The sequence below is a fragment of the Pleurodeles waltl genome, chromosome 6, assembly GCF_031143425.1.
Source record: "Pleurodeles waltl isolate 20211129_DDA chromosome 6, aPleWal1.hap1.20221129, whole genome shotgun sequence".
Classification (NCBI taxonomy): domain Eukaryota; kingdom Metazoa; phylum Chordata; class Amphibia; order Caudata; family Salamandridae; genus Pleurodeles; species Pleurodeles waltl.
In genome coordinates, this window is record NC_090445.1 from 434,578,620 (window position 1) to 434,591,270 (window position 12,651).

Sequence of the window (12,651 nt, forward strand, 5' to 3'; positions counted from 1 at the left end):
ACCATAGCCAACTCAGAACTCAGTAGGCAAGGGCTTTAGTGTTGGTCATTAACGTCCCCACAAGGCAACTATCAGATATACCATATTAAAATCACAGATATGTACAAAGGACATTAGTCAAAAGAATATAAAATCCCTCCTAATAATTACTACCATTGTGCATATTGTCAATTTCCATGGTTTGTTTGGGTTTAGTTACCAACACTAAAGCCCTGCCTACTACAATAATAAACAAGATTACAGGCAACAAAATACCTGCCTACAGGCTTAAACAGTGTAATATGACAATCCACACTAAGAAGCCTATTGCCTTTAACACAATCAGTAAGTAAGGCTTAAATGCCTTGTCATAACGTTTCATTATAAACAGATCACACCTAAAGAATATGACATAAACTTGCCTAGTGAGTTGATAAAGCCTCTAGTCTTTACCAACGACTTGATACTACATACAACACAAGCCTACGGAAGTGCAGATAAACTGGCTTATGTTTAGAACATAAATATGTACAAAATTACAGTTTTCAAAACAAACAGCTCCTCTCAATCGGTTGTAACAATAACCTTTACAGTAAAATGCTATTCTCAGGATTTGAGAGTAGGTGACCAACACCAACATCCTTGCTTACAATGGGGATCTGCACAATTACAAGTAACCAAACATCATTCTGCAGCCTCTAATGTGATAACAATCCACTGTTAGAGGCCTATCTCCTTTACAGTGTTTTCACAATGAATAAACCACGCCTACTGCCTTTGTAATAACTTTTCTTAAAACTGTGGCATCTAGCCTAACATTTCCCTGCATATCAGTGTTATCACTGACTTGTCACCATAACCCAGACCAACTATGCTGTGTATAACCTACCCTAGAAGGCATCCATCGGGCACGCACTTATAAAACTGCAACTGAATACAAAATTACAGTTGGCAAAGCAAAATACTATCTCTTGTAACAGGGCTTAACAAGGATCCTACACAGTGCAACTCTTGTGTATCCATGTTTTTTTGGGGTGGGTTAGGCAATTAAAACCAAAAACCCATGCCTACTATGATGATCTGTGAGATACCATGCAACAAAAACCTATCCATAGCCTTTAATTCAGAGTAATACCAATCCACCCTTAAATGCATATTGACCTTAACATACACATTTCATAATCAATATGTCAGGCCAACTGCTTTAACTGTAACGTTTCATAATAAGAACAAAATCAGGCCCATAACCTTTATCATTGGCATGTCACCATAACCAACTATAGCCTACTGTACTGTGCATAACATTCCCAGAAGGCAGCCATCTGGCATACAGTCATAACAGTATAAATGTATCCAAAATTAAATTTGGCAAAGCAAAACACTATCCGTCCTAAGAGAACTCTATAAGGATTACAAAAGTGCATATCCTATATACTCATGGTATGGCTGTGTGGGACATCCACACCAAACCTTTTCCCTGCTATAGTCATCTGTGAAATTTAATGTAACAAAATACCTGCCTACAGGATTTAGCACAGTGTAGTAACAAAACATCTTTCAACGCCTATAATCTTTAACTATTGCTTTACACAATAAGTAGGTCAAGCCTAGTAGCTTTGTCATAAAGATTCATAATAAACAGATCTATTTCCACAATGAACCAATGATGCCTTTACACTTTGATAATGGCTTTACAGTTTACCCAAATTGGTAACCAACATATTCACAGTTATATAATTACAAGTGTGTAGAAAATGCAGCTTACAAACAAATATACAACCCCTCTTAACAGGGCCTTACAATAATTATCACTGTGAAACCAACAGGGATAGTAAGAGTGGGTGGCCAACATCAAAACCCTTGCCTGCTATATTAATCTGTGAGATTATATGTAACAAAATACCTGATTATAGCATGTAACATGTGATAACAATCAACTGTTAAAGATGTAATAGCTTTAACACATGCTTTTCACAATTAATAAGCAAAGACAACTGCCTTTGTTGCAACATATCATAATAAGCAGACCAGACATAACATTTCCCAGTGCACCAATATGGTCTATAGTTTCCCACCATAACCAACCCAGGGCTACAGTTGTGAGCCATTTCCACAAGGTAATCATGAGACACACAGTCTTAAAATTAGAAATGTATAAACATTTACAGTTGGCTACGCAAAATACTATCTCTTCTAAGAGGACGTAACAGGGATTCTCAGAGAGCAAACCTATATTCATGGTGTGTCATACGGAGTAACCAAGGTCAAAACCATTGCCTACTATGGTAATCCGTGAAATTCCATCCAACAAAATACCTATCTGTTGGTTATAATAGAATTAAATGTCAGGGCTAGTGCCTTTATCATAACGTTTCATAATAGATCAGGCCTATATCCATGATTATACTTTGCCACCATATCCAATTCAGAAGTGTTATATGAAGTATAAACTTTGTCACCAGCTAAAATGCGCCTTTCAAGCAGTCTTTATTGGAAATCCGCAAATTCGGCCTAATCAAATCATGTGCTTAGGGGAACCAACATGTGAGTGTGGGCTAAACTCCACTCTCAGGAGTACTCTGAAAGCTCTTTTTTTTGTTGACCAGATAATGAAAAGTAACAGTGGCACCATCAAGACATGCTTAAAAAATACATGCAAATTAGTGTAGCCCTGTGCATCCCATACTGCTCTCAAACAATAAACTGCACTATGAAGTCTAAAGTTAACGAAAGAATAGGAGGGTGGTGGGCCTGCAATACATTCCTCATGGTTGCCCTCTACCCATCTGTGTCAATCCGGACCCAAAACTCCCATGGGACTTAAAATGGGAAATTCTACTTTTAGACCAACACAGTATTTTCTTTTCCACTTAATCTATCTTCAAAGAATACAAATCGATTTTGATTGAACCAAACACACATCTGCTAAATTTCATGCAGCTTCATCAATTGGTGCCAAGATGATTAACAAAGATACACATGTACAAAAACAAACATCCAAAGCAGCCCCACACCCTTTTTAATACAAATACCTATAAAATAATATTCACCTGGTATGTATCAAAACAAGAAACCTTTTATGAGTAAAGTTCTACATGTGTGCCAGGCTTGGTGTAATTCCTTTAAGATGTTTTGGTTTAGTGGACAATAAAAAATTTCTAAGGGTCTTAGAACTAACTGGAAATGCTTCTTTTCGATTCCCCGCAATAACTTTTACCCACTTGACCTATTATTATGTTATGACGAGGATCAACATGGAGAACAGTTCCACATGGCGAAGAGCCCACTTGACCAATCTAAGTAAATTTTGCAACAAAATAAACATAAAGAAATGAAAGAAATGCAGCTGAATGAGCCACGTGCCCACAAAATATCCTGCTGATTTGTGAAAACGTTCCAAACATTAGTGATCCAAAATGTTCATTCCTACAGAAAAAAACAACTCAATAACTACAAAATAGCTATTGTTGATTCTCAAATTTATAGTGTATGTATAGATGCACTGAGTGTAATATACTATTTTGTGTGTGTGTGTGTGTGTGTGCGAGAGGGCGAGAGAACGGATCACAACTCACAAGAGGCAAGTCTGAAGTGGGTTGCACTGCTCCCCTTTTCCTGAAACAAGGCAATAAATGCCGTATTTCACTCTGCACACAGGTATATATGGTTTATGCAATGTTATTTGTTCATTTGCACTCGTTGAGACATCCAGCCACATAGATTATCTTTATTGAAAAATAAAAAAACATTCATATTAAAAAAAGAGCATACTTTACAAGAAGGAACCTGTGCTATGCAGATTAGCCATAACTTTAGAAGTTGAGCTATTCCATCTGGACTGATGCTGTAGCCTGTGATGTGCTATGTGGAGCCCACACTCCAGTACCAGTGCCAGTGCTCTGCCTCCAAGTCTTAGAATCTACCATCACTAGCATGTACTCCATCGTCAGACATCTATATAATGCTACTGAAGCCTGTACTCTTCCATCAGTACCTGTGCGCTATCGTCAGAAGGCCATGTTTGCAGCTGCAAGCCCATGCTCTGTAGTCACGTAGCAGTGCACTTGTCAGTTACACCTTACCATCATAATCTTGTTCTCTAATGTCATGAGCTTGTGTTCTCCAATGGTTAGTCTGTGCTTAACCAAGACAAGCTCACAGCCCATTATCACAAGCTTGAGCTTTCATTACCTTTTCATATTCATCCTCTGAGGGGTTGTGCTTCTGCAGCCAATCAGCGAGAGGCCGATCCTTGAAAGATCCTGTCACGCCATGCTCCACCTGGATCTTCCGCAGTGTCTCCGCATTCGGAATCATCTCAACCATTCCTGCAAAGAGCATCATAGTCATTTGCAGAAAGATACAGACATAGAGAGATGCAAGGGAATGAATGAAGTGGATTTTACATTGCTTTATGCGTGGAAAGTGTAATACATGTTCCATTATTTAGATATGATAGTCTATCAGAATTATAGCAATGATTTTGTGGCAAATGTACACATTAGATGTCGGACCACATTTCCTACCATAGCGGCCTAGGACGGCTAATGAATGGCCACTCTAACTGTTGTGGCTGTCATGGAGAAGTGTTTCCCAATATTGTCTAAGTGTCGGCCTTTCCTAGCCAATGGTTGGAAATGAGTGTAGAATGGTTCTTTCTTCAACGCTGAGCCACTTGCATTATGAAGGAGTCCAGTTTTGGATGGCCATTTAAGCATATTGGTGAATAACCCTGTGCCTTATACTTCCTATCCAGTATAGGCATCACTGCTGATACTGTGGCTGGATTCTTTATGGTTTTAATGCCTTCCTCCCAAATAAAGTCAATAGGGATTGTCCTGACCAACTTCTTCATAGGTTCCTTCAAATCATAGAGGAAACATCTGATTGCTTTGTCATCAAAGAAAGTTGGAATCTTTTACCTGCCCTTTCCATTGTGAAAAACAATGTTGTCCGGTGGAGAATCCACTGGCTATGGTACTGGTGGAGATGTTGTTGGGACTAGGTAGTCATCCCATTCATTGGGAACTGATCTAGTCTGTGATCTCTCCTTCTTCACTACCCTCGTCAGAGGAAGGAGCGCCATCTACCCGTGGTTCTCCCAAGGTCCTAGCCGATGTTCATTTTGGAGCTGCAGGTGCTGTAAGAGTATGTAGCTTGCGTGGTACAGGGGTTTGAATCTGTAGCAATGGCACTAGTCTTGTATGCTGCAATGGAGAAGTAATCGGCAGAGGATCTGGAAACCTTCTATAATAATCTTGTAACACGTTCTCAAGGTTATTCAATAGAGTAAGTGGCATCTGTACTCTTGGAGACAATAGCGTGAATACTGATCCCTATAATGTTCGGGGTCCAGAGGCCGGATGTAGGACTGTTCTGTATATTGATCTAGTCCGGGTGGATAATATCGTTCCTCATAAAAACTTGTCATCCACATTATACTCTTGACATATGACGTGCAATTCAGAGTCTCTATGTGCGGGTTCAAAGGGACCTTCATTATCCGACTCCTCTTCATCAAGGAGCATGTGCGCTGGTGAAAGAGGGGAGACTGTACTTGGCGATGTATCCACACTTAGCAGTAGCTCCGAAGGTACTTTTTCCTTTGTCAAAAGCGTTATTACCGACGACATACATCTTCAACATTGGCAATGGTTTTTCCATCATCTACGATGTTGTCGATGATACCGTTATCGACACCGCTTTCGCTGACGAGCGGTTGTCGACAGTGACTTTGCCGTTGTTATATTTACCACTGATGTCTGGGTCGACAGTGCCATCATCCACAATGTACTTGTGGAAAGTATGGTTGTCGACGTTCTCAGTGACGAGGAAATGATTAGCGATGGTGCCACACAAGAAAAAGTTGACACTGTTATCGTCAAACGCTATTGTCGTCAATTTTGCGCTCTGTGTCATTATTCACGAGAATTCAAAGTATGGCCTTGAAGCTGTTTTGAGTGACTTCTTTGTCAACAGCAGAGGGGGTGACTTTTTCTTAATGCAAATCTGCTCTACAGAAGGAGTAGTAGGTTCAGACTGAACCTGTTCTGATTAGATCTTCTCTTTTTTAGACTTGTGAGCTCAATTCTCTGATGTTTTAGACCTGATGACCCATGAGAAAAAAATTTCAGCACTTTTTTAGGTGACCCTGAAGGCACTCTCTAACAGACATACCCTTTTTTCAGCATTTTTCTGCTGTTATAGAGCCATCACCATCCTCTTGTGGAAAAAGTATGGCATATTTTACAGTTCTCTACCTTAGGTTCGGGATGTAAGCAGGAGATACACTCCTTGTGAGGACCCTCTAAGTGAAGCCTCTTTTTGCCACAGGTTCCACATGGCCTGAAAAGTCCTTTTTTATGCTGGTTTTGACATGGTTAATCAGTCAAAAGTTGTTAGTTGTAGGTTTTAAAATGTTTCTGAGGGAATATATGTTCCAAATATAGGAATAAGAAGCAAACTGAGCGGAGCTCAAAAAGACTTGCTTCACACAACATGCGGTAGAAAATCTGAGGGAGCGGAGCCTCTGTGGAGAGGGTTCTAGAGGGTGCTGTTGCTTGACTAGCTGAACTTTGGCTCTTAATAAATGATGTGGATGAGCTATTAAAGTGAATGGTTTAGCCATAATGTGCTATGTACATCACTGAATACTGCTTTCTATGATACAGTGGAACTTCCACTCGGACGACAGGGAACGATTCAAGCATGTGAATCTATGAAAGATCCCATACTGGGGAAGATAAGCAGCTCTATAACATTTCCCTTTCAAACTTAGACGACTTCTGAGAACTGGTTGTGTGGTACCTAGAAACATCTAAGTAGCTGTGTCTTGCTGGCAGTGTTTCCTTATGTCCATGCACAAGTGAAAGTATTTAATGTTATCAGTAATTTGTGTGCCTTTCTCTTTCACGGCTAGCTTTAAATACTGTAGCAGCTATAATTGTATCTGTGCCCTCGCTACCCTCACATGGCCTTTTATCTATATATCAATCATTCAGCAAGGTTAACACTCATGAGAAGTGACACAAGATACAAGGAGCACAATGAAAGTTGATGTCGGTCTGCAGTCATATAGTTTATATAAATAGTTTTTTGTGTTTCCTAAAAACTAAAGCATTTCTTCCTCTGGGTGTATGCAAGCTGTTTGTGGAAAAGAGAGAGCAATTAAACGTGATAGGTCAGAGGTCACATTGCATGAAACCCGACATCGTCAAAAGGTGGAGAATGAATCCCCGAGAAGCCTAAAACGTTTGATGCTATTCTTATAGGTCTGTCATCTCAATATAATTATGAACCTTTTAATGTGGCATACCACTTAAGAAAGCCAAACACAAAATTGGCAACAGAGAAGGTGCAAATATTGGAATGTGCCAGGCATCTGGTGGTAAAATGGCTCAAAATGTTATAAAAACATTATAAGCACCATGGTTGAGAATTTACGACTGACAAAAATGAGCGGAAAAAAAGCAGTTGAGTTACTTCCCTATTACTGCAGTGCACTTGGCAGGAGTCACTAATCTTTCTTCCATCTCTGTTACCTGCAGAATCCAAGGAGTTGGCAGTGGAAGTGGAAGCAGCACTTTAGCCACAGGAGCAAAATATCTCTAGGAAAGGTAACATGTTTCGGGACTGTGGTAGGAAAGGGGGACGAATCTGGAGCGTTCCAGGATAGTGGGGCACAGACAGTAATAGAGATCCAAGTTCATGCAAGGGAAGAAGGAACAGGCGGCAGCTGGAGAAGAGGCATGGGATGGTGCCACAAAAGGGGAATGAGCAGGACAGAGGCACCGAAACACTGGAAAGTAGTAAAAGGAAACAGTATGCAGAGGATGGTGCAATGCCATAAAAGGCGGGGGCGAGGAGGATGGGAGTCTTATCCCGTTAGTAAGTGGTGGGTCAGTGAACTTGAGCAAGAGAGTGCAAAGATAAGGGGTTGAACATATTTACCATAAAATGTAAATTAACCAGCTCTACATTACTGCATTCTATGTGTAGCACTCAGTAGATGAAAACATGGGTTTGCTTGCAATACCATGTAAAATGACCATCTGCCAATGGTAGAATGCAAATGTTTTGCCTGTACATGGGTGACTGAGTTTAAAGAATGGTTTAATGCATTTTAAATTTAGAGGGAATATAGCAAAATTATGGCAAGACCGGTAGGAAAATCTTTTGAAAATGCTATTTTTAGTTTTAAAGTTCTGGCAAACCCCCTCTCGCACACTTAAGCCCACCCTCCCCCACACACCCTCAGATGCTCACCTCTCCCACGTCCAGTAGAGAAACAGCGGAAAATGACCATCCTCATATCAAGGCCCTCCTGGATCCAGATCTTGTTCATAATGCGGATCATCTGAAGCGTCAGCATATCCTGGCGGAGGTCATCGCCGCACTGGAAGACACCGAAGAGGTAAGAGGCAACCCATATGATTTTGGGAATCAGAGGGTTTACAAACATAAAAGGGCTTTGTAAATCTCTAAGGTTTGTTACAACCATCTCTACTGAGCATACACAGTTTCTAACAAGTTCTGCGCACTTGCGTTGACTAGGACTTTGCTACCACTACCAGGTTACATGATTTCCAACTGAGGGAAGTGAATAACCTGTAAGCTCTTGAACAGACTAGGTTTCAAGAATTAAATTGACTGAGATGACAACTTATCAGAAAAGGAACCCAGTTCTGGGTCTGAGTAATACATCTCAGTTTCGAATTCCAATACAATTGACACAGAGATCAATCTATCTGAAACATATTCTATTAGTACCAAGCTGTGCTCTTAATTCCTGTCCTCCTTCCTCCACATTAATGGACATCCCAATTAGGGTGGGGGAGAAAAACAATGCAAGAGTTTCCGGTGTGTGTTATTTGGAGTATCAATGGCCCTATCCTTTAACCCAGATATTTTCAAACTAGGAGTTGTGTCTCCATGGGGGCAAGGGTGTCATCACCGGGAGGCAAAGTTCTTCAGCATTTTTGTGTCACACGGTCAGCGGAGGGTCCTGGAGGAGGTGTAGTGCACTGGTGCTTGTCAATAAAATTAGCCTAGAAGCGTGTTCATTGTTTGGGGCCTTTCCAGGCTGCTTGTTCATACACTGGGGTGTTCTAGAGTAAAGGGGCAGGCCGATGGGCTGATGGGTTGCAGCTATAGCGGCAGCTTTGGCACAGAAAAATATATTTTTTAAAAATATTGCAATTTCACTGGGCACTTTATTGTAAAAGCATTGACAGTAATATACCAGCCATGCCTGTAAAGAACTGACCAGGTGGCACCCTTAGATGAAGCACAGGGTAGCAAAATGGCTCAGTATTAGACTTCTGGGGGCTTTGAACAATGGAATAAGCAAGAGAAGCGAGACAATAAATCTCTCTAATTCACAGTGCTTACAAATAGTTGGCATTTAGTCGCATACATACAACAGAATTACAGAGGGATAACCTGCTTGGAACCTTAGTGCAATGGCCTAGGAGAGAGTGGCACAGACTCCGATCTCTACTTTGCCATGTTATTTACAGCGTTTGGAAATTTTGGGCTACATGCGTCCTCGGAGCGCAGATGCGGGTAAGGGCAGTTTGTTTCCCCAAGATCTGTGTAGGGGCATAGCTACAAGTGGTGCAGCAGGTACACGGCCACCTGTGCCCAAGACTGTAAAGGCGCGCACACCTATTGTAGCTCATTTTACTTCTAACCTGGGGGATGCTGGAAGACCCATTTTCCATGCCTGCATGAGGGCCGTGGCACCATTGGTAAGCCGCTCCATCTGTTATCTGCAGTGCTTACTGAGGCTCTACGTAATGCTATATAGTGCATAATTATAACGAGGCTTCAGCACACCTACTGGTTGGGTTCCCATGGATTGCCAACCTTCTCTGGGGAAGGCTTCCTTGTATTGTGCATGAGGCGCCTTTTCATGCCACTCTGAGCTTCTGAGCTTAACCTCAGCACCACTGAATAGCCTCCCATTCTGTACGGAAGGAAGTTCTGGTGAGTTAAAACTCGCCACTGACATCTGCTGGGATCTGTATGTTATGGTTTTAAATACTGGCATACCGCACATAGTGCTCCTTTGTTTAGAGGTTAGCAACCTCCGAGCTTTGTAATAATATCAACAGTTATGTACGGCGCATTGAAATGACAAAAGTTCAATATGAAGCACTATATAAAATACAAGCAATTAGTTTTGGTATCTCTGAGATGCTGAAATGTCTCTTATAACCCCACTCTCCCTCCTTTCAGCGTAGGCAGATTTTGTATGCTGTCACTTCTGAATGATTTACCGAGCCCCGCTCCGCCCTTACCCCCTCTCTACTCCATTCTCAATGCTAGCATTTTGGAGGGGGACACGATTTGTATATGCTTCTAAGGCGGTGGGGAATCCCAGCACTAAAAGGTGCTCTGACCCAGCTATAAACTGTCTAGAAATGGCGGAATGAGAACGAGCTGCTACATCAAAGCCCTTGTACCTTAAATATGACACGGATGTTCTCTCCCAGAGGGTCCACGTTCTGGAAGGACAGCTTCAGAGGAACCGCGTTGGAGTTAAAGTAAGAACAGTCCTAAAAGTTACAAGAGGACAGTTATTTGGGTTCCAGGGACAGCGATTACATGGAGAAGGAATGTAGGGAGATTGGCAGGAAGCAGAGGCATGCATGGCGGGGACTGACCGAGAGAAGGAAGCGAAGGAAGACCAGGGCATCAGAAAGAGCATCTTAGCGGGGGAAAAAGCCAGGAGAAGTTTAGTACTGATTAAAGGGGGAAAGGAAAGAGAAATAAAGGGTGAAAGGAAAGGATGGTCCAAAGAAAAGGGTCGCGAATGGAGAGGTTAACAAACAGCCAACACTGAAGGTGACAATACAAATAGGTTGGTAAAGCAAGAAAAAAAAAAAAAAGTGGAACAAGCAAACCAGGTAGGTGTCAATAAAAAAGCATTACTAACAGTTATGGATAAAGAATTTTAGGAACTTTAAGGATGCAAGTAACAGCTTAAATATCCAGTTAGGAATATAAAATGTACCACATGAAAAACAATGTTTTTTAAAAATTCCAAATAAGTTTCCACCATCCCAGAGATCCATTCCAGTTGGTGAGAGGGCTTAGCTTCATTCCACCCATGTTCCAGTCACTAGAGAGCCTGGAGCAGCTCTTCTTCAGGAAATAGTATTAGATCACCCACATGACAGCTGCATCCTCGCTAGTGCCCCTTGCTACGCACCCGAGGGATGATGCCTTTGACCAACAAGCTGGGGCTGAGGGGGAGACGACAGGAACCATTGACATCAAAGAACTGCTTTACATCATCCAGGCCTTCACGGAGGATAGTCTACGATAGAAAGGCAGAATTGTGTTAATCAGTCACAGGATTGTACTTCTACTGCAATCAGTTTGACGTGGAGCAGTCATCAACTATTCACCTCTCCGCTTTCTCCATTCTCCTCCTGCACCACTTCAAATGCCATCACAAACCTATCTCAACCTCCTCTTCCAGTGGTTGCTTCACTTACATCTACTTTCTATCCACAGGAGCAGTTGTCTCCTCGGATGTGCAACATTCAACTCTCCAACTGACTACAAAGGTGGATGCTCAGCTCTATCTAGACCCCCTAGTACAGTGTTCTCTGTCTTCTTTCAGGCCCTGCTTTCCCACAAGAGGCAGCATGGATAGGAAAAGGCATGAAAACGAAAAGTGCACACCAACCTGGCGAGAGGATGGATTGGCCTCCCGGACCTTCTGGGCCAATTTGGACAAGCAGTTGACAAGCCAACACTGTCGGTCAAACTCCTCTCGAAGGCCTTTCCCACAGCAGCAGAGCAAGGCAGCCAGGAGGTATTGGTATCTGATGCTAAACTGGGAGTCTTTCAAGCCATCCTTCAGTAGCCTAGAGGAAGAGTGAATACAAGTGGTTCAACCCAAGCATAGAGGATATTCCATCCAAGGGCCTTTGCCTGGGTATCACGGACACATCAACTTAAAACATCATTCTGGTATAAGTACCAATACTTTAACTTAGTTCAATTATACATCACCCAAGATAGCAAGAAGGACAAAGAACAAGATGCGTGGCCTAGGGACAAAGTACACCTCATCCAAGATAGTGAGTAGGAAGGACAAAAAACAATCTGGAAATCAATTACACCTCATCCAGTACATACAATGGCCAAAAAACAAGTGATTTTACCTTAGTACCAATGACATTTTATAAATGATGGTAATGAGGATGAACCCGGACTACAAAAATGTCTCATTTAAGTCATGCAGATGTAAAAAGAGTAAGAATTTAACCTGGACACAAAGGACATCTGATCGAACATATAATCTGGCAGAGCACACAAGACTTGTTCACAATGATATCCCAAACAAATGACTAGAAACCCAACACCGTTGTTCAGCACAAAAACGCCCAGGCTAAGGACTGGTGATAACAAAGGAGAACATGAACATACGTGCCCATGTGGCAAAGAGGCACATAATACAACACGGGTTGTATTTTAACCTCTAAATTAATAGATCACATTTGTACTGGCCAATTCCATTTGTAATATATGTAGGAGTCCATGTGCTTTAGAGAGCAAGTCTCTCTAAAATTAGGAGTCTCAAATGCAAAACAACATTTACTTGCTTACGAATGGGGTGCGTTACAATTCAATAGTCGATATGGTGGAGTTTTTTTA

The 12,651-nt window shown here is 41.6% G+C and overlaps 1 protein-coding gene across 2 annotated transcripts in view; it reads right to left on the reverse strand.

Moving 5' to 3' along the window:
• Positions 1–12,651, reverse strand: part of PIK3C2B (phosphatidylinositol-4-phosphate 3-kinase catalytic subunit type 2 beta) — a 304,990-nt gene that overhangs the window by 78,443 nt on the left and 213,896 nt on the right. For both annotated transcript variants that reach the window (XM_069238510.1, XM_069238511.1), the window contains exons 19-23: positions 11,678–11,858; positions 11,195–11,302; positions 10,446–10,538; positions 8,245–8,374; positions 4,171–4,307 (exon numbers count right to left, since the gene is read on the reverse strand). In XM_069238510.1, coding sequence (XP_069094611.1) covers positions 4,171–4,307; positions 8,245–8,374; positions 10,446–10,538; positions 11,195–11,302; positions 11,678–11,858 — 649 coding nt within the window. The remainder of the gene's footprint in view (positions 1–4,170; positions 4,308–8,244; positions 8,375–10,445; positions 10,539–11,194; positions 11,303–11,677; positions 11,859–12,651) is intronic.